General features: G+C 39.7%; 1 protein-coding gene and 1 long non-coding RNA gene across 5 annotated transcripts in view; one reads left to right on the top strand and one right to left on the bottom strand.

The window, feature by feature from the left end:
* The window catches only part of LOC145527941 (cytosolic beta-glucosidase), a 125,047-nt gene that overhangs the window by 48,387 nt on the left and 52,303 nt on the right, over positions 1-24,357 (top strand). Inside the window, exons 3-5 of one of the 2 annotated variants that reach the window (XM_081546455.1) lie at positions 6,723-6,830; positions 12,390-13,186; positions 14,131-14,254. In XM_081546455.1, coding sequence (XP_081402581.1) covers positions 6,723-6,830; positions 12,390-13,186; positions 14,131-14,254 — 1,029 coding nt within the window. The remainder of the gene's footprint in view (positions 1-6,722; positions 6,831-12,389; positions 13,187-14,130; positions 14,255-24,357) is intronic. The other variant, XM_081546529.1, reaches the window with a different exon arrangement.
* Positions 473-23,684, bottom strand: LOC145528088 (uncharacterized). 3 transcript variants are annotated; one of them, XR_014070276.1, is made up of 5 exons: positions 23,481-23,678; positions 22,164-22,251; positions 20,428-20,608; positions 19,296-19,477; positions 1,007-1,460 (listed from the first exon to the last, which is right to left on the bottom strand). It is a non-coding gene; the product is annotated as an uncharacterized LOC145528088 (long non-coding RNA). The 3 variants fall into 3 exon arrangements; XR_014070207.1 differs by lacking the exon at positions 19,296-19,477 and having other exon boundaries at positions 473-1,460; positions 23,481-23,684; XR_014070257.1 differs by lacking the exon at positions 19,296-19,477 and having other exon boundaries at positions 473-1,457; positions 23,481-23,679.

The following is a 24,357-nucleotide window of genomic DNA, read 5'->3' as shown; positions in this document are numbered from 1 at the left end:
AGTCTTTTAAAGTGCTTTACACAGTAGCTGGTATAGCATAAAAGCATTCAATAAGTGTTAGTTATTATTCATCTTATGCCTTGTAATGAAAAAGACTACTGCCCTGTTTGAAAGCCTATTATTTATGAAGAATTTTGCATGTATTTTCTCTAAACCCCACAAATCAATGAGGAAGCTATAAGTACCACATTTTACAGAGGTGCATGTTCAAACCCAGATATTTTGTAAATTTCTATTTTTGGGTGGATCTGGAATTTAAGCCTAAGGTTTGGCTAGCTCCTTCCACACAATGGGAGTTGGCAAACTATGACGTGAGACCCAAACTTGACCTGACCCCTATTTTTATAAATAAAGCTTTATTTGTAGTACAACTGTACCCCTTCATTATGTATAGTCTGTGGTTGCTTTCCCACTACTATGGTAGCATTGAATAGTTGGGGCAAAGACTATACAGCCTGAAAAGCCTAAAATGTTTACCACATGGTCCTTTATAGAAAAAGTTTTGTAACCCCTGCATGACAATGTAATGACTTCTTCATAAAGAACCTTTATTGCTCCTTTGTTCTGGATAAGATTTCCCACGACTCCTAGGGTTGGGACGGGGTGAGTCAAGGAGGTGCTTAATGTGCAGGATTTGGGACGCATGTTGTCTCAGCATCTCACGACTGTGAGATTGCCTCACTACACTTGCATTTCAAAGAGACAGCATTGAAACTGAGAGGTTCTTATTGATTAAGTTATCTGCTTTCCTGTATACGACAACAACAACAAATGTAGTGAGAGCAACCTGTGATAACAGCTCCTAGGTGGACTTGCACACTTGCTTTCAGTGTAGAGGTGGGGGGAGACCGCTGCCTTGTGAAATGGAAGCACAATTTATGGATGTACCACACCATGGCTTTCAAGTAGCTTTTCCCAGGTAAGGAAAATACAAGTTTAGCAGGCCCATGACTTGATTCTAAAGACATTAGGCCCTGTTTTTAACTGCTCTTGGTTAAAGGTCTCCTTTCTTGGCATCAGCGGCCAGTTTCGTTTATTGACTTTGAACAGGAGGTGATTTGTTGCTCAGTTTAAAAATTAACTTGTAATTTTCCACCATCTTAATCCATCATCTGTACCCTCTCTTTTCTTTGGCGCCCTCATAACCTTCAAGGATTTAAAAGCTAAGCGTAATCTTTGCATCTTCTCTTTTCTTTTCTTCTTGCATCTAACTAGTTGCCAAATCTGATCCATTCTTCTTATGCCTCTTTAACTTCTTCTCCCTGCCTGCTCCAGTCATCTTCTCTCTCCCTGCCCTGGTTTAGATGTTTATCATCCTCATCAAGGGCTTTTTGATGTGCCCTTGATGGATATATCTACTCTCACTCTCTTTCTTTGTCCTTTAATCCTTTGTGCAAAATGCCACCACAGCAATTTTCCGAAAGCTTGGCCCAAGACATGCTGGCTTGCATCATCTCCTGCTAAAACAAAGCAACATAAAATTTTTTTAGTCATCTAAACTCCTTCATATATCATTTCAGATTTTACTTGACTTAGTCTTAACTCACCTCTGAGGCATTCCAGGCTGAAATTCCCCCATGCATGTGGTCTATGCAATTCCTCCACACAATGCCTTAAGCACATAACCCACTGCTTATTAAACATGCTATGTAATTTTCCACTTTTGAAGAAAAACTTTTAAGTTCTTCCTCCTGCCTGGAATGGCTTTTTAAAAAAATTCCCAACTATACCCGTGAAATGTTCTGTCTACTTTTAAGGTCTAGCACTGGTGGTTCAGATGGTAAAGGATCTGCCTGCAGTGCGGGAGACCTGGGTTCGATCCCTGGGTTGGGAAGATCCCCCGGAGGGAAGCATGGCAACCCACTCCAATATTTTTGCCTGGAGAATCCCTATGGACAGAGGAGCCTGGTGCGCTACAGTCCATTGGGTTGCAAAGAGTTGGACACGACTAAGCACAGCACACAGCGCAAGATCTAGCACAAATGTGTTCTCTTGTTTAGAGTCCCTATTTCAGGACAAAAAAATATTTTTTTTCCATTAAATTCTCATAGTGCTTTGAAAAGCTCTTAGAATATTTCTTACATTCTTCACTCTTGGCATTATTAAATCCCCTGCTTGATTGTGAACACTTTGTGTTTAATTCAATCCAGCAAACATATATCAAGTGTCTACTTTGTGTCAGGGACAGTGCTCCATACTCTTAATAGAAATATGAGAGAATCCCTGAAATTGTTTACAGGGTAATGGGAAGATATGTCTGCCTCGTTCACCCCTGTGACCTAGTACAGTGCACTGCAGGGAAGAATTCAGTAAACACTTAACTCAATTAGATCAATAACCACTATAAAGATGACTCTAAGGGTAGTAGTGGTTGACTTTTATTGAGTGTATAGTATGTGCAGCTCCCTGTGCCAAGCACTGAACCTGCTTTTGCTGAGTCAGTGCTCCTAACAGCCCTGTGAGTGAGGAGGGATTTCCCTAAACAGAGGGAATCATGGTAATCTTGGGTGTAAGGCTGGGCATAAATTTGCCAAGACAACAAATTTAGTTAGAGCTGAGTTCAACCTAGTTCTGTCTCATGCCAAAAACATAAGGTTCCAGAGACATTTACAACATCATGAAACCACTTGTATGCTTTGTGCTGGGCTTCCCTGGTGGTAAAGAATCTGCCTGCAATGCAGGAGACCTGGGTTCAATCCCTGGGTCGGGAAGATCCCCTGGAGAAGGGAAGGGAAACCCATTCTAGTATTCTTGCCTGGAGACTCCCATGGGCAGAGGAACGTGGAAGGCTACAGTCCATGGGGTCGCAAACAGTCGGATATGACTGAGCGACTAACACACACACACACACACACACACACACACAAACATGCTTTGTGCTACAATTTCCCTGATAGTAACATGAGGTGGAGGCACTACATTACTAAAACTCATGCCTCTGTTCTAGCCTATGATTCTAGGAGTTTGGAGTTTTTACTAAGTTTCCATTTGGGTGGTAAACAACAACAAAAAAACCCCACCACCGTGTAATGTAGGTCCATAATTCTTTATCTGAAATTCTAAAATCCAAAAGGTTCTGAATATTGAATCTTTTTTTACTAAGTTTAACTCTAAAACAAAGTAGGCAGCAAAAGCTGACCTGAGTTGATGGCAAAGTTTTAATATCATCTCAGTTCGTTTTGCTTAGTAAGAATATTTATCTGTTTTACTGCAGAAATATTAAGGGATACTGACTCACCCCTATTGGGAGTGTTAAACTTAATATACAATATTTACTGTGTTTCTTTTCTAAAAATCCTCAAATTCTGAAAACATGGCTGTCAAGATTTTCAGATAAAGGATTATGGACCTGTGGCAATACCTCAACATGTCTAGTTACTTAACATCAACTCCAGATACACAGAGGTTCATGGAGCTCACTGTAGGTTAGAAGTCCAAGAACAGGGCAGCAGAGAAGGGGGAGAGTGGTGGTGGAAGGGGGTTGGAGTCACCGGGGCCACCCAGACAATGTGAGGGATTCACTGGTGCAATTCTCACGTGGGGATCACGTTGTCTCAGCACTGAGCTTTTTATGTTTGACACTAGGTTTTGTAAAGCCAAAGCTGATTAATATTACAGACTTTTCCATGAGCAAGAAGACACTGGAGGTACTCCCAGTAGGCAGAATTTCAATAAGTGGTTGCTCATTCTTGTGCAGTGATCTGTTGAAGCAGTTGGAACTGTTTTAACTCTGAAAGGCCATCATTTGTTTTTTCTGTTTGAACATTTTCTCAAAGAGCATGCAAAGAATTAGAGAATCCTTGTCACTGTCTTTTCCAAGAAACTCAAGTTTTTGTATTTGACTTCCTATTTTAAAGCTTGATGAGAGGACATTTGGAAACTTGTAAATAAAATCCCATGTTCCCAAACTAGAAGAATATTTTACAAAATGGAATTATTATACGGCTTTTCTCTTTCAAATTTCAAGTTTTTGAGGCTTAACAAGAAGAGATTGAGCTGGCAACTGAAATCACATATTTTTGTGTTTCTCAACTGTTCAAGTGCGTTTTCATATCTGCCACAAATATAAGTTTCAAGTGATTAGCAAAAGACCCAATTATTGGGAATAGAAAAGGAAAAGGAATGGTTATGTAGAATTTCTTTCACACTTTAAGATTTAAAACATGAGCACACTTACAGGAATGGTAGTTAAGTAAACTAAAGGAGCATTTATTAATCTTCTACTCTATACTGGGCAGTGTGGTAGACTGAATAATGACCCCTCAAAGATGTCCATGTCTTCATTCTTAGGAACTGAATATATTATCTTACATGATAAAAAGGACTTTATAGATGTGCTTAAGTTAAGGATCTTTAGATGGGGAGATTATCCTGGTTTATCTGGATAGGTGTCATCACACAGATCCTTAAAAAAGGGAAGTAAGAGGATCACAGTCAGAGAAAGAAGGTATAAGAACTGAGGCAGAGGTCAGACAGGAGACAAGGAGTTTCAGTGCTGGCTCTGATGATGGAGGAAAGGGTCATGAGCCTCTAGAAGCTGGAAAAGGCAAGGAAATGGATTCTCTTTGGGAACTTCCAGAAGGAATGAAGCTCTGCTGACATCTTGATTTTAGCTCAGTGAGAACCATTTTGGACATCTGATGCCTAGAACTGTAAGACAACTCGGTGTTGGTTTAAGCCACTAAGTTTGTAGTAATTTGTTACAGCAGCAATAGAAAACTAACACAGGGAGTATGCCATGAGAAATTGGTGGCTGGGTCTAATGAGGAGTGAGCCTAGAGAGTTACATGTTTGACACAGGTAGGCACTAGGTCAAAGTTCATTCTTCGTTAAGACATTTCCAGTTTGTCTAGAAGAATTCCAGGATAGTTATTTTATGAACTGAGACATCATCTTTGAAAGTTTCAGCCACATCCTCTTTTAAGGGAATTTTCCCATTTCTTTGTTCTATATAACCCTGATCCGCTCTTGGCCACAGCTGACTGGACAGGGGAAAAACTTATTTCCCTGTGACATATGATTTTTGTAACTTCATTAGAAAAGATAATCCTGTTCAACTGCCTCCCTGTCTCAGGGATGTTTGGAATTGAGGTGTTGAAGCCTGATTTGGTGGGTGGTTGGCACTAGGGTTGTGAGGTAGTCTTGGCAGATAGGATGCCCATTTTGAGACCATAACAAATTGGCTACGTAAAGGAAACTGGTTTTTTGAGCAGGAGAGGGATGGAGTAGATGTGTTGAGGGAAGTTAGGGTAGGAGACATCAGTCTTTTCTGAAAGGTTAAGATTTTCTCAGCTCCCAACTTTAAGTTCCAGTTGTGATTATTTCCTGTCATTTGGTATCTGATATCTCTCTGTCATTTCAAATAATGCTCACTGCATTCCCAATCAGCCAGAAGGATGCCTCTAATGCCACCTTTATATTTGAATTAGTCTGATTGGGCTTCTTTTCCCTATTTCCAAAAGACCTTTGACTTAAACATGCTTCATATTTTCAAAGATCAAATAAGAAGGAATGGGTTTAATTAAAACAAAGGTGATGATAGTAACTATGAAAGAAGGCTATGAAAGTTTTAATACTTACAATAACCCTGCCCTAAACATCAAGATGTAGAACAGAGTCCATATGACTTCCTGGGATTTCAGTCTCCCTAGGTTGGTAACTGATGATCATTTAAAAATACATATATATGGGGACTTCCCTGGCAGTCCAGTGGTTAAGACTTCTGCTTTCAATGCAGAGGGTTCAATCCCTGGTTTGGGAACTAAGAACCTACATGCCATGCGACCAAGAAATAAAAAAAATAAAGAAACAAAAATACATATTTATGGGTAGAATTAGTTACCTTGAATTGTATGAGTTTGGTGAAGCTAGAGAACTCTCTGACTATTTGTTCTCAATGCTTAAATACTCCTGAGGTGGAGCTGTTACTATTCCTCTTTTAGAGATGAGGAAATGGGGGTGTAGAGAGGCAGTCATGTGATATGTCCATGATCCCTCGTCTGAACTGTCTGACTCTGGAGCTCTGCTTTCAATGCCTCACTCCATTGCATCATGGAAAAGTTTCACTGGAGTACTGAATAAACTGAATAAACCAGAACTAAAGTTCTGGAATGATAAATATTAAGTATGCAATGCTTTGTTGCTCTGCCATGTTGATGAGTTAGAAAAAGTTTTACTTAAATTTTTTAAATCTTAAATTCAATTGCACATCATCATGTTGTTTGAATTACATTGATTGCCATCATTAATGATTGTATCATATTAAATGATGCTTATAAATCATTGATTCCACCAGAAATAAGAAAAGCCATGATATTATGAATCAGATCCAAAGTAGGTGATTATCAAGGCTAGGAAAACAGTATCACTCTGATTTTGGTTCTGAAACATTAGTGTAAGAAGGGGAATGTCATGGTGGGAACAGCTCAGTCTTTATAGTGAAACAGACTGGCTTTAAATGTTGGCTTTGCTATCTGAAAACATTGTCACTTGAAGTCTGGAACTCCCTTTGTGAATTTCAGTTTTTTCATATGTTTATTGAGACTAAAAATACCTACCTCTTGGACTTAGTGCAGGGATTAAACAAAATGTGTGACATCATGTACATATAGTATGAATACAAAACATGAAAGCTGATACTATTTTCACATTCAAAGCCAGTGGAAGGTATTGACTATGAAAACCTTAACACTGTCCAATATCAAGATGATTCTATCATACAGATCTTTGGATATTCCATTTTACAAAGGAGGAAATATGGGCTTACAGAGGCTCGGAGATGGAATGGTGGAATGATCTTTTACAGAGAAAGGAAAGCTTTACAAACTTTGGTGAGTGTATTAGTATTCCATGGCTGCTACAACAAATTATTACAAGCTTACTTGCTTAAAATCACACAAATTTACTACCTTAGAATTATGTGGGTTAGAAGTCTGACACAGGTCTCTCCAGAATAAAAACCTCTTACAGGGCTGCATTTCTTTTACAAAGATCTAAGGGAGACTCTGTTTCTTGGTTCATTCAGGTTGTTAGCAGAATTCAGTTTCTTGTGGTTGTACGACTGGAGTCTCCTTTTCTTTGATGACTGTGAGCTGAGGACCATTTTCGGCCTCTATAGGTCACCTGCATTCCTCAGCTGCTGACTGCCTTCTTCCATCTTCAAAACCAGCAATAGTCGGTTGAATCCCTCTCATGCTGCCACCTCTTGTGCCTCTTTTTCTGTTGTTGCATCTTTTTGACCCACTCTTCTGCCATCCTCTTTCACTTCTAAGGACTCATGTGGCAGAGTGGGTCCACCTGAACAATCTAGAAACATCTTCTCAACTCAGGATCCTTAATAAGAATGACATCTGCAAAGTCCCTTTGAAGTAACATAAGTAAAGTAACATATTCACATGATCTGTGGATTACAACTTGGACATCTTCTGGGTGGTGTAACTTATTATGTCCACCCAGTGAGTAATGGCATGCAAAAGGGGCTGCCAAGTATGGAGTTGCTATGCATGACCCACATGATGTTCATGCTTGCAAAATAAGTGAGCTGTTGTTAAAAATTACCCATTCTTACAGACAGACAGATAACCCATGACCTTGCATAATTTGGCTTCTGCTTACGCTGCTTACCTCTCTATTCTTATTCCCCTTCTGCTGAGCTATACATTCTCCTTACTGTGAGCTTTCAGTTACTAGAAAGAGCCATATTGTTATAAGAGAATGAATTTACAAATAATGGCCATGCCATATATAATGATAAAACTCTGACCCTCATAAAAAGTCCAGACAGCCAAACCACAATTTCTGTAGCAGTTGACACAGAAAAGTCAGAATGTGGTCAACAACTGCCAGCTTCTTTGTTTTTGCTCCTCTGTCCTCTTCTTTGAACTTAGGGCCAATCAGAAAAAGGCAAATTTGCTTCTCAACCCAATTACCCAAGACGCCCTGGTTCCAGTTAGCCCACCTCCAGCCTCCCTGTGCCAACAGCTTTCAATCAGAAGGTACCTGGATCCTCCCCTCATTGTTTTTATTGTGAAGCTTTCCTGCCTCCCTGATAGCCTTTGAGTATCTGCCAAATGCTAGTGATAATGGCTGGCTCCTTGCTGCAAACTTGGAATAAGCAGACTGTTCACATTTGGGAGATCTTTGTTTATTTCCATTCTTCTTTTGGCCTTTTGCACATTTGTTTCCCTTTTTTCTCTTCCTGGATCTCTCCTCCGTGCCTTATGTGGGTATCCATCTTTTAAGGATCAGTTTAGATGTCACTCATGACAACAATAACAATAATAATCATTATTAGAATCATAGTTAACTGTGCCAAGAACTGTTCTAAGCATGTTCAATTTATCAGCTCATTAAACTCTCAGAACAATTATTGAAATAGGTTTCTATTATTGCCTACATTTTACAGACAAGAAAAGATAGAGAGATAAAGTAACTCTCCTGAGGTTACTGAACTAGTAGGTAAAGATTTGGGATAAAACTTAGGTAGCCTGTCACTATAGTTCACTTTTGAAACCATGATGCTACTCTGCTTTCAGAATAGATTTTCATATGCCCTCAGTTTGGGATGGGGACTTACCTTTAATAATAATACTGTGTGATAATTATTTATGAATTTATTTATAGTCCCTAATAACATTTAAGGGGCTTCCCTGGTGGCTCAGTGAGTAAAGAATCTGCCTGCAATGCAGGAGGCACAGGAGATGCAGGTTTTATCCCTGGGTTGGGAAGATCCCTGGAGAAGCAAATGGCAACCCACTCCAGTATTCTTGTCTGGGAAATCCCATGGAGAGAGGAACCTTGGCAGGCTACAGTCCAAAGAGTCGTAAAGGGTCGGGCACTACTGAGCAACTAAACATGCATGGTTACTACTACAATTAAAATTTTCTTAGGACAAGGAGAGTGTTTATAATGTTTGTAATCAAGCATATAGTAGTGTCTCTCTAAATGCGTATTTGAAGAATGAACAAATTAATGATTGAAATTTACACAAGAGTCTCAATTATTATTTAAAACTGGAAGATAATAACTTTAAAAAGAGATAAAGGGACCCTGCTTCTGTGCAAACTTTGAATGCAATACAAGTCTGCATATGAATTTACAATTATTATTCAGGAAATCATCTCTCAAAACAGAAATGCTTCTCTCCTCTTTGCTTAGTTTCTTCCCAAACTCTTATCTTTTTTTTTAATTAATTTTTTTTTTATTGTTTTAAATATTTACTGGAGTGTAAGTGTGACTCAGTCGTGTGTGACTATTTGCGACCCCATGGACTGTAGCCCGACAGGCTCCTCTGTCCATGGTATTCTCCAGGCAAGTATATGGGAGTAGGTAGCCTTCTCTAGGGGATCTTCACAACCCAGTCGTTGAACCTGGATCTCCTGCATTGCAGGCACAGCCATCAGGAAATAGTTGCTTTACAATGTTTTCTTAGTTTCTACTGTACAGGAAAGTGAATCAGCTATACGTATACATATATCTCCTCTTTTCCCCTCCATAGTCTTAGACATATAATCATGTGCTGTGCTGTGCTTAGTCACTCAATCATGTCTGACTCTTTGTGACTCCATGGACTGTAGCCCATCAGTCTCCTCTGTTCATGGAATTCTTCAGGCAAGAATACTGGAGTGGGTTGCCATTCTCTTCTCTAGGGGATCTTCCCAACCCAAGGATCGAACCTGGGTGTCCTGCATTGCAGCCAGATTCCTTACCATCTGAGCCAACAGGGAAGCCCAGGTATTCCTATGGATTATGTCAGAAATTTAGAGCAAACTCTCCAATGGAAAGTTCCTTAATGTGTCAAGCCCCTAGCTCTCTGTCTTTGTAACTCACACCCTGGGACTGATGCTGAGCCCTTGTCCATGCTCAGTGGGTCTCTTTTCTTAGACTTGTAAGACTGACCTGTCTGGAGAAGCATGAAGGCAGTCATTGCGTTCAGCTTCTTTACTTTATGTTAAATATTGTTGAAATCTATTCATTCACTCAAGAGCTATTTATTGAGTCTCTACTAGGTTTCTGCTATTGTCCCAGGATTTGGGGGATCCAGAGGTAAATCAGACAAGGCTCATGACCTAACAGAAGCAGAAGATATTAAGAAGAGGTGGCAAGAATACACAGAAGAACTATACAAAAAAGATTTTAATGACCCAGATAATGATGGGTCATATGATTACATGATAGTGTGATCACTCACCTAGAGCCAGACATCTTGGAGTGCAAAGTCAAGTGGGCACTAGAAGGCATCACTACAAACAAAGCAAGTGGAGGTGATGGAATTCCATCTGAGCTATTTCAAATCCTAAAAGATGATGCTGTGAAAGTGCTGCACTTAATATGCCAGCAAATTTGGAAAACCCAGCAGTGGCCACAGGACTGGAAAAGATCAGTTTTCATTCCAACCCCAAAGAAAGGCAGTGCCAAAGAATGTTCAAACTATCACACAGTTGCACTCATTTCACATGCTAGCAAAGTAATACTCAAAATTTTCCAAGTTAGGCTTCAGCAGTACGTGAACTGGGAACTTCCAGATGTTCAAGTTGGATTTAGAAAAGACAGAAGAACCAGAGATCAAATTGCCAACATCCGTTGGATCATTGAAAAACCAAGAGAGTTCCAGAAAAACATCTACTTTTGCTTCACTGACTATGCTAAAGCCTTTGACTGTGTGGATCACAACAAACTGTGGAAAGTTCTTCAAGTGATGGGAATGCCAGACCACCTTATGTGCCTCCTGAGAAACCTGTATGCAGATTAAGAAACAACAGAACGGACATGGAACAATGGACTGGTTCAAAATTGGGAAAGGAGTACGTTAAAGCTGTTTATTGTAACCCTGCTTATTTAACTTTTATGCAGAGTACATCATGTGAAATGCTTGGGCTGGGTGAAACACAAGTTGGAATCAAGGTTGCTGGGAGAAGTATCAATAACCTTAGATATGCAGATGACACTGCTTTTATGGCAGAAAACCAAGAGGAACGAAAGAGCCTCTTGATGAAGGTGAAAGAGAAGAGGAGAAAGCTAGCTTAGAACTCAACATTCAAAAAATGAAGATCACAGCATCTGGTCCTATCATTTCATGGCAAATAGATGGGGAAACAATGGAAGCAGTGACAGACTTTTTTTGGGGGGGCTCCAAAATAACTTCAGATGGTGACCGCATTCATGAAATTAAAAGACACTTGCTCCTTGGAAGAAAAGCTGTGACCAACCTAGACAGCATATTAAAAAGCAGAGACATCACTTTGCCAACTAAGGCTCATCTAGTCAAAGCTATGGTTTTCCCAGTAGTCATGTATGGATGTGACAGTCGGACCATAAAAAAGGTTGAGCACCACTGAAGAATTGATACTTTCAAACAGTGGTGTTGGAGAAGACTCTTGAGAGTCCCTTGGACTGCAAGGAGATCAAACCAGTCAATCCTAAAGGAAATCAATCCTGAATATTCATTTTAAGGAGTGAGGCTGAAGCTGAAGCCCCAGTACTTTGGCCACCTGATGCCAAGAGCTGACTCATTGGAATAGACTCTGATGCTGGGAAAGATTGAAGGCAGAAGGAGAAGGGTATGACAGAGGATGAGATGGTTGGATGGCATCACAGACTCAATGGACAAGAGTTTGAGCACGTTTCAGGAGATGATGAAGGACATGGAAGCCTGGTGTGCTGCAGTCCATGTGGTGGCAAAGAGTTGGACATGACCGAGTGACTGAACAACAACAATAACAACAATTCTAGTGGAATTGAGCGACAAGTCAAACATGCAAACAAGCAAAGAAAGTAATTTCTTTTTAAAATATGAACATGTAAATTTGAAATTTTAATTGATATATAGTTGATTTACAATGCAATGTTAGTTTCAGATGTATGGCAAAGTGATTCAGTTACATATACATATATGTATAAGAATATATATGTGTTTTATATATATATATATATACAAGAATATATATATTCTTTTTCAGATTCATTTTCCTTATAGACTATTGTTCCCTGGACCATACAGTAGGTCCTTTTTGGTTATCTATTTTATATAGAGTAGTATGTATATGTTAATCTCAAACTCCAAATTTATCCCCCCACCTAACAAATAAAATAATTTCAGTAAGTGTCCCATTGGCACAAAGTTACGTGATAGCAACCTGTCCAAATGAATCCCTTTCAGCTTCCATAATTGTGTCACCCCATCACATTCTCTTGTCTCTGATCAGCCAGTCTTCCTTGGACTTCATGTTTCCTTCCAACATTTAATTGATTGTAGGTAGAAAGTTATAAACCTTATTTTGGATTAAACTTTTTTAGGAAATTATTATTCCCGATCCTCTCCCAATCCTTATGTATTGTCAGCATAATGAAGATGACTTTTCTTCTCATACTGTCTTTTCTTTTTCTCCTAGGACTCGACTATTATAACAAGATCATTGATGATTTGTTGACAAATGGGGTCACACCCATTGTGACCCTCTACCACTTTGATTTGCCTCAGGCCTTGGAAGACCAAGGAGGTTGGCTCTCAGAGGCAATCATCGAATCCTTCGACAAATATGCCCGGTTTTGCTTCAGTACGTTTGGGGATCGAGTCAAGCAGTGGATCACCATAAATGAGCCTAATATTTTTGCTGTGATGGCATATGAGTTTGGTGTATTTCCTCCTGGTGTGCCTCAAGTTGGAACTAAAGCTTATCAGGCAGCTCATAATCTGATTAAAGCTCATGCCAGATCCTGGCACAGCTATGATTCCTTATTCCGAAAAGAGCAGAAGGGCATGGTATCTCTATCAATTTTTGCTGGCTGGGCGGAACCAGCAGAACCCTACTCAGTGTCTGACCAGGAAGCAGTTAAAAGAGCCATGGCATTCCAGTTGGACTTCTTTGCTAAACCCATATTTATTGATGGCGATTATCCTGAAGTTGTCAAGTCTCAGGTTGCCCTCATGAGTAAAAAGCAGGGCTACTCATCGTCACGGCTTCCAGAATTTACAGAAGAAGAGAAAAGGATGATCAAAGGCACTGCTGATTTCTTTGCTGTGCAGTATTACACGACTCGCTTAGTCAAGAACCAGGAGAACAAGAAAGGAGAGCTGGGTTTACTGCAGGATGTGGAGGTTGAAGTTTTTCCAGACCCATCTTGGATGAGTTTGGATTGGGTCTATGTGGTGCCGTGGGGAATACGTAAGCTACTGAAATATATTAAGGTAAATGCACTATTTGTTTGCATTCATGTGTACCCCAAACATGGAAAGATGGGAAGATAGGCATATGTCTATGTGTATAAAGACCTGAAAAATGAATGCTTTAGGCAATAGCATATACATTTGTTGGCCTGGGAAGAGGTGATTAGGATTTAAGTCAATGAGGGATAATTAGCTGATAGTAGTGTTACTTGCTCAGTTGTGTCCAACTCTGTGACCCCATGGACTGTAGCCTGCCGGGCTTCTCTGTCTATGGAATTCTCCAGGCAAGAATACTGGAGTGGGGTTGCCATTCCCTTCTCCAGGGATTCTTCCTGATCCAGGGATCAAACCTGGGTCTCCTGCATTACAAGCAGATTCTTTACCGTCTGAGCCACCAGGGATAAAGGGCTTCAAAACCATGATTAGACTTAGGATTTGCTGTTAAATTCAGTTATAACTACAGTAGTACCTTGGACATATTTTTCAGGCTGGGGTCACAATTGAGTTACTAAAAGGCATAATAGGGGTTTGAAATAGCTGAATCCTTTTTGGGTCTCTGTTACACTGGATGGCATCTAGGTAGCTGAAATAAAAATTTTAAGTTATCATTTTTTTAGGATTCCTGCTATCGGCGGGATAGAGAATATAGCTGCTGGGGAGAGGGGGACCAAGGGGTTAAGGAGCAATGACAATCAGCAGATGCTGATGGAAGCAAGATATTTCTGTCTTCTCATTATAACAAGAGTCATTTGACTGTCTTCATGGATATTTGCACAGTTTTTCTTTTCCATTGTTAGTTATAAAAGGTCAGTGTGTGGAAAATTAAGTTAATAGGGTCAGTGCAATTTGATGAAAACTAGTTTTGGGGTTGTAGCTTAGAGAAGATAGAGGGTAATGCACCTGATTTTATGAGATTTTTTTTTTTTACATCTGTTTGGAATAAAACTTCTGCTTTCTCGTTCCAGGATACGTATAATAACCCTGTAATTTACATCACTGAGAATGGGTTTCCCCAGGGTGACCCCACATCTTTTGATGACACTCAGCGCTGGGAGTATTTCAGACAGACATTTCAGGAACTGTTCAAAGGTACCATTTGAAATGATGAAAGATCAATTGTGCAAACTTAATATGATTTTCCCATGTGCCTGTTTGCATTCAGCAAAGACCAATGATTTTGAAAGCTGAAATTCATGTAAATCAGTGTAAAGCTATGTAATTAACAGAGGGGGAAGAAAAAAGTATTTAGGAAAGAGGAAGGTGAGAATTTTGGCCTAGCTTCAACCTGCTGAAATTTAATCAAGTAAAAAGCGACAGTCTTCAGCATTTTGTGACTCCTGGGTGAAGGTGACATGAATAGAAGGAGTGGTGGCTGTTGGGAGAGAGCATTAGTTATTACACATAGATCAGCACTGACCAACTAGAGCATGCTTATTTGCATATTTTAATATCCTAACTATCAAGAAATGAATTGGCAGAATTCTTAAAGGACCAAAATTAAGCATTTGTATACTAAACTTTCAAGTGGTATGTGTCTTCAATCAATGCATGTTTCATTTCAAGTGTAACCAAACAGCAGACATTTTTTTTGCCGTATAGAATCTGTGAATTTTATTTCAAGACAATATTGTTATTCTGATAACTCCTTTTACCCAATGGAATTCTTTTCATATTTGAAAACAAATGTGAAGGAATAATCTTTAGCTGGTAACACACATTTCTGCCTCAGTTAATTTCTCCCTTTTAGCTACCACTTGGAACACTGTTGCTTCATAAATTTAATTTCTCCTCCCTATAAAGAAATCATATCATAGCAACAAAATTCAATGAAAATGAGACTTTCAATTTCCTTTTTTTTTTTAAATCATGATAGGCAGTTATTTCTCCTCATTCTGTTTGAGAGGTCCTGGAATTCTTTCCAAACTAAATCAGGAATATACTGGAATCAGTGAGAAGGAATTCTGGAAAGTGACACAAAGTGGTTTCTTTCCAAAATCTCAAATATATTGACTCAATTCCTCACCTAGCCCTGGGGTTTATTGACAGAGGGCAGTTGGATTTCTAAAATTTTACACAAGCAAAATCATTCTTTTGTGTTACATACAAAAAAGATTCATCCTCTGTGTGGGAATTCACCTTGGGATAAAAAAAGGAAATCTCTAGTTTTCTGAGATTCTTCCCCACTTCTCCCTATAAATGACCCTCCTGCCACTATTTAATCTTTAAGTCATGTCTGACTCTTTGTGACCCCATGGACTATAGTGCACCAAGCTCCTCTGTTCATGGGATTTCCCAGGCAAGAATACTGGAGTGGGTTATAAATGACCCTGCTCATAGCTAATACACCAATGTTCCCAGCTTCACCTCAAGAGACAAGTAGGCTAGTTATGATCATCAGATTTATGGATGCTCTAGGGACCACAAAGGACTTGTTCAAAACTGTTCTGTGTATTTTAGGGAAAAAAGAGAAAAAGTAGAAATTGTCTTTCTTCATTCCCAGCTTGGTGCTCTGTTTAGTGCTAACATATGAGGACATTTCTTTGTTCTCTGAAGTCACTTTTAGTACTTTGTACAGTGCCTTAGATCTTTAACACTAAAAACTCACAAGTGGACCCTCAAACTAAGGTAACTTAAAGATAGAAAAGTAACTGAAGTCAAGAGAAGAAAATGTGAGAAGATTTGGGTTTGTGAAGGATAGGAGAGAAGGTAAGGTTAGGAACAAAATCCTGCTTTTGAACTTATTGAATTACTATTGTACTGTTGAATTAATATAAAAAGTATGAACTTAAACTATTAATTATTCACAGCATCTACATTCTCTTCTGATTCTTAACATTATGATTTCTATTCTTTGTAATTAACAAATAATATTGTATTTTTTGAAAATGTAGTTTTTCAAAATGTGTAGAAATCTACACATTGACCTAAGACACTATATTAAGTATATCTGTTCTGGACTGGATATAGGGATAGCTATTTTTCATATGTTGTGGTGAACACCAGTTCTCTCTTCTGCAGTGAAACTCTTTTCTAATAACTAGTCCCTTTTCTTTCTAGGAAATACCCACCTTGCCCCTGTTCTTAGACTTACCATAGGGATAGCTATATAAGCAGAATAAACGATTGCTCTTTGTCAACAGATAATTGATTGATCTAGATGTAGGCACATGATGTGAGCTGGATCAATCCCAATTCTTCCCTGGGATTTAGAATTTGGACCAAACAGTCTGCTTGTCTCACAGAATGGATTGGAGGGGCTGTAACTTTGTGGGCCATTGGTGGCTATGCCTTTCCATGTAAAGCAGAAGTGAGAAGGTGGGTGGGAAATAGCTACCAGTGCACCCAGGGAAATGGAGACAAGAAACCAGGGAGAGATCAAGGGGACAGTTGTGTTTCTAATTCCAGTTTTTATCAGACTCAGCTGCAAACATGTTTTTGAGAGACATTACTTTTACTTATAATTAAGTGCTCTTTCTGGTTCACCTGATTTTGATTGGATTTCTATCACTTGGAACAACAAGAGTCTTAATTGATGCCATCACATTATTTTATTTTCAAGACAGTGAGATGAGGTCATTACTCCTATCTTACAGATGAGAAAACTGAGTTTCAAAGAGGCTCATTTGCTCAAGATCACAAAGTTACTAAGTAATATTTGCGGGAACAAGGCAGAATGTGTGTAGTATTATTATTACTATCACTATTTTGGTGTTTGATAGGATCCCTGAGTCCAGGGCTTTCTGACTCAGAGCACTTGCTTGTCCCACCACACTTCTGGAAACTTTGCCTCACCTTTGGGTGCCCTGGGCTTGCGTAAGTTCTTTGAAAGGGTTTCATGCTGCCTCTGCAGGAGCCAGCAGGTCCTATGACCTTGGACAAAGCTCAGATGCCCCATATCCTGCCTCTCATCAGAGCAAGGGAGCTGAAGTAACTGATCAATTTCCTGAGACTTCTCCAAGGTAATGCCGATGATCTTGACTGGCGAGCACTTTACTGGGAAGAAGCACCCTGTGAGTGATTAAAGCAATAACAAGCCAAGGAAGGTATTTGTGGGAAGCATGGCAGGTGAGAGGCCGCCAGAACCCAGGGAGTCAGATAGATGATGGCTTTGTGATTCTCAGGAACAAAGCCTTCCCTCTCACATCATGCATATGGACAGGCACATAATGACACTATAGTTGGATCAATGGCGTCTGCCTGAAGGCCTTACTAATCTCGTCAGGTAAAATCCCACAGCAATTAATTGAGCTGTAAAAAGAAAGCTAATGTTTCTATTTCCTTATGAGAAAAGGAGAAAAAAAAAAAAAGGAGGAAAATGTCATTTCAGGAAAAAAAATTAGGGAGAAATCAGCGAATGCCTTTTTAATCACTGCATTATTTAAATGCTTTTAAATAGGTTTTGTTTTAATTAATGTAGATATGGATAAGAGAAAAGCAACACAGTGGAGACACAAAAACTTGAAATAATACATAACTGGGCTTGTATTCCAGCTCCAGCTATTCAACTAGGGGCACATGATTCAACCTCCCAAACTCTCAGTTTGTTCATCTATAAAAATGGGGTAATACTTTCCCTGGCAGACTTGTAAAAATTTCATTTAATAAGCTATTGTGCTAAACACCCCAAGCAATTGGTTGGCACATAGTAAGCCCTCAACCAATGATAATAACTGTTATCATTGCAAAATGTGCACTTTTAAGAATGTATCTATCACCCCAAGTTATTTTCCTTATTATTTAAAAAATAGAATCCCAGGACATTAAAAAAAAAATTTCTATCACCTTTCATGTCTCTAAGTTATGACAGAATGTTCCCCACCTCCAACCCACCCCCGCCCCCTGCCATGTCTGCAATTTTCCCATCATTTTTTCTGGGAAACTTCTTAGTGAATGCTGGTAGCATTGGCCCTCTGGCTATTTACGATTGAATCCTATAGAGGATCTAGCAGCCAGGACCTCCCTCCATTCATTACTTCCTTTGGAGAGGTTGCCACATTAAGTGAAATATCAAATAATTGAAAGTAGAAACAGCTATCAAACAACTGGGTAGCTGGAATTGTTCTGTCACAGGGATTTTTATAAAAACTCAAGAAGCAGTGATCTTCAAAGCCTTAGGCTTTTCTCACATGATTTGAATCTGTATTATATTCATAAAATTTACACCGGTCTTGGCTGCTTTGGTGTCAGCAGGCAAGTTTAAGTCTATGTATTGTTGTTGTTCAGTTACTCAGTTGTGTCTGACCCTTTGTGGCCCCATGGACTGCAGCACGCCAGTCTTCCATGTCCTTCACTATCTCCCAGAGTTTGCTCAAACTCATGTCTATTGAATCAGTGATGCCATCCAACCATCTCATCCTCTGTCATACCCTTCTCCTCCTGCCTTCAATCTTTCCCAGCATCAGGGTCTTTTCCAATGAGTTGGCTCTTCACATCAGGTGGCCAAAGTATTAGAGATTCAGCTTCAGCACCAATGCTTCCAATGAATATTCAGGGTTAATTTCCTTTAGGATTGACTAGTTTGATCTCCTTGCTGTCCAACAGACTCTTAAGAGTCTTCTCCAACACCATAGTTTGAAAGCATCAATTCTTGGGCGGCACTCAGCCTTCTTTATGGTCCACTGTCACATTCATACATGACTACTGGAAAAATCATAGCTTTGACTATATGGACCTTTATTGGCAAAGTGATGTCTCTGCTTTTTAATACATTGTCTAGGTTTGTCATAGCTTTTCTTCTAAGGAGCAAGCATCTTTTAATTTCATATATATAAAGTCTATATATAAGCACACATAAATGAAAGTGAAAGTAGCTCAGTCGTGTCCAACTCTTTGCCACCCATGGACTATACAGTCCATGGAATTCTCCAGGCCAGATTACTGGAGTGGGTAGCCTTTCCCTTCTCCAGGGAATTTTCCTAACCCAAGTCTCCCGCCTTGCAGGCGGATTCTTTACCAGCTGAGCCACAAGGGAAGCCCAAGAAAACATAAAGGGATACCTTAATAATCTGGGTGTTGAGGAGGTGAAAAAGTATGAGAAACCAGGCAAGTTATTCTCAACGGGTGATACTTGACCCATGACGTAAACTCTCCTAAAAGCGGATTTCAGTTGGGTTCAACCTGTTCCTCACACCTGCCGAAACTGTGCCTCCCCGTGGCTTAGCTCTCAGTCTTTCCTCAGCTGAAATGTCATGGTCTTCACCTTCTTCCTGGCCCAATCCTGTTGTTTGGAGATCAGCTAGCTTCAAGTCAGGCAAGATACAGGGTTGAAACTTGGTTCTTCCACTTCATGTTCAGTGATTTTGGGGGGGAATTCTTAAACAAACAACAGTTCAGTCATTTAATATTTAAATGGGGATAATAAAAATATCTGTCTTCTAAAGCATGGTGAAAAATGAACACTATAATGCTTATAAAGCCTAAATACAGAGTCTGGCATGTCATGAAAGATTCCGTAAATGACAGTTAATTTTGGGAGGGGGATATCTCTGAACCCTTTGAGAGTTGGAGCTGTGTCTTTTTTATAATTATATCTTCAGCCCCGAGCACTGTTTCTGTCATGAAGTAGCTTTCTACACATGTTTGTTGAATTTGGTTGTGTTTTTCAGAGAAGAGTTAGTCAATAGATAATGAGAAATAAATGATGAAATGAAATGGTTGGGAACTGTATTTCCTTTTCTTAAAGAAATATACCCCACATGGGAAAAAAATGCAGCCTTTTGGAAAGTTTCTGAGCCAGCCCAACTTTCCAGTGAGATCCATGCCTGAGTTAGCACAGCAGTAGATGATTGCAGGGAAGGTTTGTTAATGACCAGCTTTAGGCTTTTAATGACAAAACCCCTCAGCAAGATGTCATCGAAGTTATTGAAGACTTCACTGAAAGTGTTGAAGCTGATGCATTGTAACAAGAAGGTTATAAATCTTGCAGCTTGGGTATACCACTAAGATAGGATGCTGAGCTCAGAATCACCCCGCTGTTGTCTGTCAGCATTCTCCCTCCCTCCCTTCCAATGGAGAGCCGGGAAGGGACAAATACATCCATTTCCCAAAGTGGTGCAGACCTGGCAGCCACCTGCCTATGTCAATTTCAGATTGCAGCGGCCCATTTAACTGGACAAAATGTGTTAAGCACCTGTGTTTTTCTAAATGTGCATTAGAAAATATCCTAAGAATTAAGGAAAGGGCTCAAAGTTTGACACGTTGACCTTTTGGAAAAACGAACCAATTAAAAATCCATTGCAAGCTCAGAAGAGAGACTCAATTACCTGAATATAGAGTCCCACTCCATGTTTTTTGTTTTATTGCTTCTCAAGATAAACCTTTGTCAACTCAGCCGCATGGAGCAGTTCATCTCATAGCTCATGGAGAACTCACAGCTTTGGGTACATGGAGGCTGGGATGTCAGATGCACTTGGTACTGTTGCTCCTGGCAGGACTGAATGGAGCCTGTGAAGCAGAGTCAAGGTCAGAATAGAGAAGGAAGAATGAGATTCAAAGGCTGTTCACAGAATTGTTCGAGCGTGCTAGTGTATACTGCTAAGTAGCTTCAGTCGTGTCCGACCCTGTGTGACCCCATAGACGGCAACCCACCAGGCTCCCCCGTCCCTGGGATTCTCCAGGCAAGAGTACTGGATTGGGTTGCCATTGCCTTCTTCTGCTAGTGTATAGACTTGTAGAATTTGAAAAGTCATGAAGAAAATAATTTCCAGTGTATTTGTATCCCACCAACCTACAAGGCTACAGGGCTTCCCTGGTGGCTCAGCAGTAAAGAATCTGCCTGCAATGCAGAAGATGCAGATTTGCTACCTGGTCTGGGAAGATCCCCTGGAGAAGGAAATGACAACCCACTACAGTGTTCTTGCCTAGAAAATCCCATGGACAAAGGAGCATGGAGGGCTGCAGTCCATGGGATCACAAGAGTTGGATATGGCTTAATGACTAAACCACCACCAACCTACATACACAGACCACACATGAACTCAGACAACCAGAGATTATAGAGTAAGCCTTGAAGAGAAACATGCCAGATGATTGTCCTCTATTGCTTCTCCCCTACTTCTGTTCAGTAGCATGCTTGTCGTCCCTCTCCCATATGAGGGGTAGAAGAGTAGAAAGTCTGCAGAGTCTGGAGAAGACTAAGTCTTGTGTTCTAAGGGTGTGCCTTTGGGGAAGTCCTCATTAGGACTCTCTGAATGTCAACTTCCTCATCTGTTAAATGAGACTGATGCTAATTGCCATTCTGCCTAACTCAAAGTCAGTTGTGAAAATAAATTTATGCATTCATATGCCCAGAACACCTTAAAATGTTAGATATTAGTTTCATATTTGATATAGTTACTTTATACCTTTAAGGATATCAACCACTTTGGCCAAAATACATAATCTGGACCTTAGTGCTCTCCACTGCAAAGGGGAGGGTTTGGTGCTCATCATCCAGATCCTGTCTCAGAATCTATGGTTTTTATTTTCTTTCATGTTTCTGAAGGGCTATGATAGTGGGATCAGTGTAGGGGTTTGAGAGAATGTGTTCTATGACTAAGTGACTGGTGTGGTGCTTGGCAGAGTTCAAAATCACTCACTCACACAGACACACACACACATACACACTGCCATTGTTGAGCTACTTCATCAGACTTAACCCAAGTGAGGCCATACTGATACGATAAGGGACATACACAACTTAGCAGGCACACCCTCTTTGAGACATAGAACCTGGTACATCTGCTTCCTGGGAGCAGGTTCAAGGAGTTTCCCTGTGAGCAGTAGCTCAGTCACACATCAGAGACTCTGCCCTTGTGCTTCCTCGTTAGCAACCATTCTTTATCTTATATTTCCATAGCATTCTCTGCCCCTACAGAGAAGTCTCTTGGACTTCTTTTTAATTCAGTTCCAACTGCTTCAGGGGGATGATTACTTAAGGTCCTCCACTATCCCATACCCAGTGAATTTTATACTATTGTACAGTCTTTAAAATTTTTTATTTAGATGATTCTAAACTCACCCTCCATTGTTAGGGCAGTCTGTCCAGCAGTTTTTGTATTGATGTAGCAGCAAACAGAAGTTCAGTTGCATTTTTACAACTAAAAGGTCTGTAAAATAAAGTATAATTTGTCTGAAGAAGACTTCTCTCTCCAATATAAGGAATAGAGTCAATAGAATCTCAAAAAGGGGGCAAAAGGAAGGATGTGGTAATACTTTTAAAATGAAAACCCAGTGGCTCAAGCAGTAAAGAATCTGCTTGCCATGCAGGAGACACAGGAGATGTGGGTTCTATCTCTGAGTTGGGAAGATCTCCTGGAGGAGGATATGGCAAGCCACTCTGGTGTTCTTGCTTGGAGAATCCTGTGGACAGAGGAGTCTGGCGGGCTACTACAGTCTGTAGGGTCTCAGAGTCAGACATGACTGAGCACACACATGCTTTAAATGAAACATAATTGAGCTATAACATTGTTTAACGTGTACCACGTTGATTTGATACATTTATATATTATAGGATCATTACAACCTTAGTGTTACTTACACCCCTATTATGTTACAGAATTATCATTTCCTTTTTTTGGTAGTAGAAACAGTTAAGATCTAGTCTCTTAACCACTTTAAGGTTTATAATACTGTATTGTTGACTATAATCATTATACTGTGCATTAGTTCCTTAGAACTTATTTATCTTTTGCTTCGCAGTTTGTACCCTTAAACAACGTCTCTCTTAACTCCCAGACTCTGGTAACCACCATTCTACTCTCTGTTTTTACAAGTTTGGCTTTTTTAGATTCCATAAGAAAGTGATTTTATACAATATTTGTATTTTCTAACTTTTCATTTGGCATAATGCCCTCAAATTCCATCCATGTTGTTACAAATGGCAGGATTTCTTTTCCTTCTCCTCATAGTTCATTGTGTGTGTGTGTGTGTGTGTGTGCGCGCGCGTGTGTGTGAATGTGTGTGTGTGTATACCACAACTTCACTATTATTTATTCATCTGTTGATCTGTTGATCATTTTTTGATGGATATTTAGGTTGTTTCCATATCTTGGTTGTTGTGAATAATGCTGCAACAAACAAATAAACATAGGAGTTCATATATCTCTTAGCTGTCATCAAGAAGACAAGAGATAAATATTGGGGAGGATGTGGGGATAAGAGAACTCTTGTACACTGTTGGTAGGAATGTAAACTGATTCAGCCACCATGGAATACAGTAGGGAGGTTCCTGAAAAAGTTAAAAATATAACTACCATATAATACAGCAAAATCCACTTTGAAGTATATATCCAAAGGAAATGAAAATGAGTTTGAAGAGATGATGACTTTTTTTCACCTGTTCAGGGAGAGAGCAATGCTGGAATATTCATGTGCTGAGTGGGGTCTTGGAAGTGGGAGAAGGTGCAAGTCTCAGGTTTTCCCCAGGGCCCAGGTGATGTGGACCTCCACGTGTCTGCCTGCATTAGCTTTTGTTTCCTGATCTGCGAAATAACCTGATTACTACCTGGCTTCTTAGTTATCTAAGTACTTACTTTGGAACATGGTAAGTAGAATTTCTTAGTGTGACTGGCAGAGGTTGTCTTGGTAACTGTGTTAAGACACATTCCGTTGGACAACTGTGGGCTCTTGGAAAGAAGAGGGAAAAGTGCATGGCCAGGTTAGCCATTCCTACTCAGGGAACTTTTGGAGTTTTCCAAATCTTGGAAGAGGATATTCCTCACTATGAATTATTATTCTGACATTATGTCTTGTAAATTAAAGTCTTGTGAGTTCAGCAGTGGGTATTAACTCTGAGTACACTGAGAAAATGAGTCTCTGGATTTGCAGCATTGCTAATTAGACCTTAAGCAGTGTTAATCTTACCTATGGTCTGGTCTTATCTGTTTGTAAGTTCAACATATGCTGGACAGTTGCTCTATATTTATTATGTAACTTTGAGATTGCTTATGCTGGACATATGCTCTATAGTGACATAAATGTGGTTTCTGACGGCTTTCCCAGGCTTGTAATTGGATAAAATTCTTGTAATTGGATAAAATTCTTGTAATTGGATAAATTATTGGTTAACTACATCCCATATATATATACTATATATATATATATTCCAATAGAGAGCTTGACACTGTATGTAAGAAAATCAACAATATTATGAAAGAAACATTAAACATTGATTCTGTAACTGATTCATAGGATCCTTGCACAACCGTAGCCCT

This window comes from Giraffa tippelskirchi, chromosome 1 (assembly GCF_054371585.1).
Source record: "Giraffa tippelskirchi isolate mGirTip1 chromosome 1, T2T-mGirTip1v1.2.pri, whole genome shotgun sequence".
Classification (NCBI taxonomy): domain Eukaryota; kingdom Metazoa; phylum Chordata; class Mammalia; order Artiodactyla; family Giraffidae; genus Giraffa; species Giraffa tippelskirchi.
This window is presented reverse-complemented; position numbering and strand designations above follow the sequence as displayed.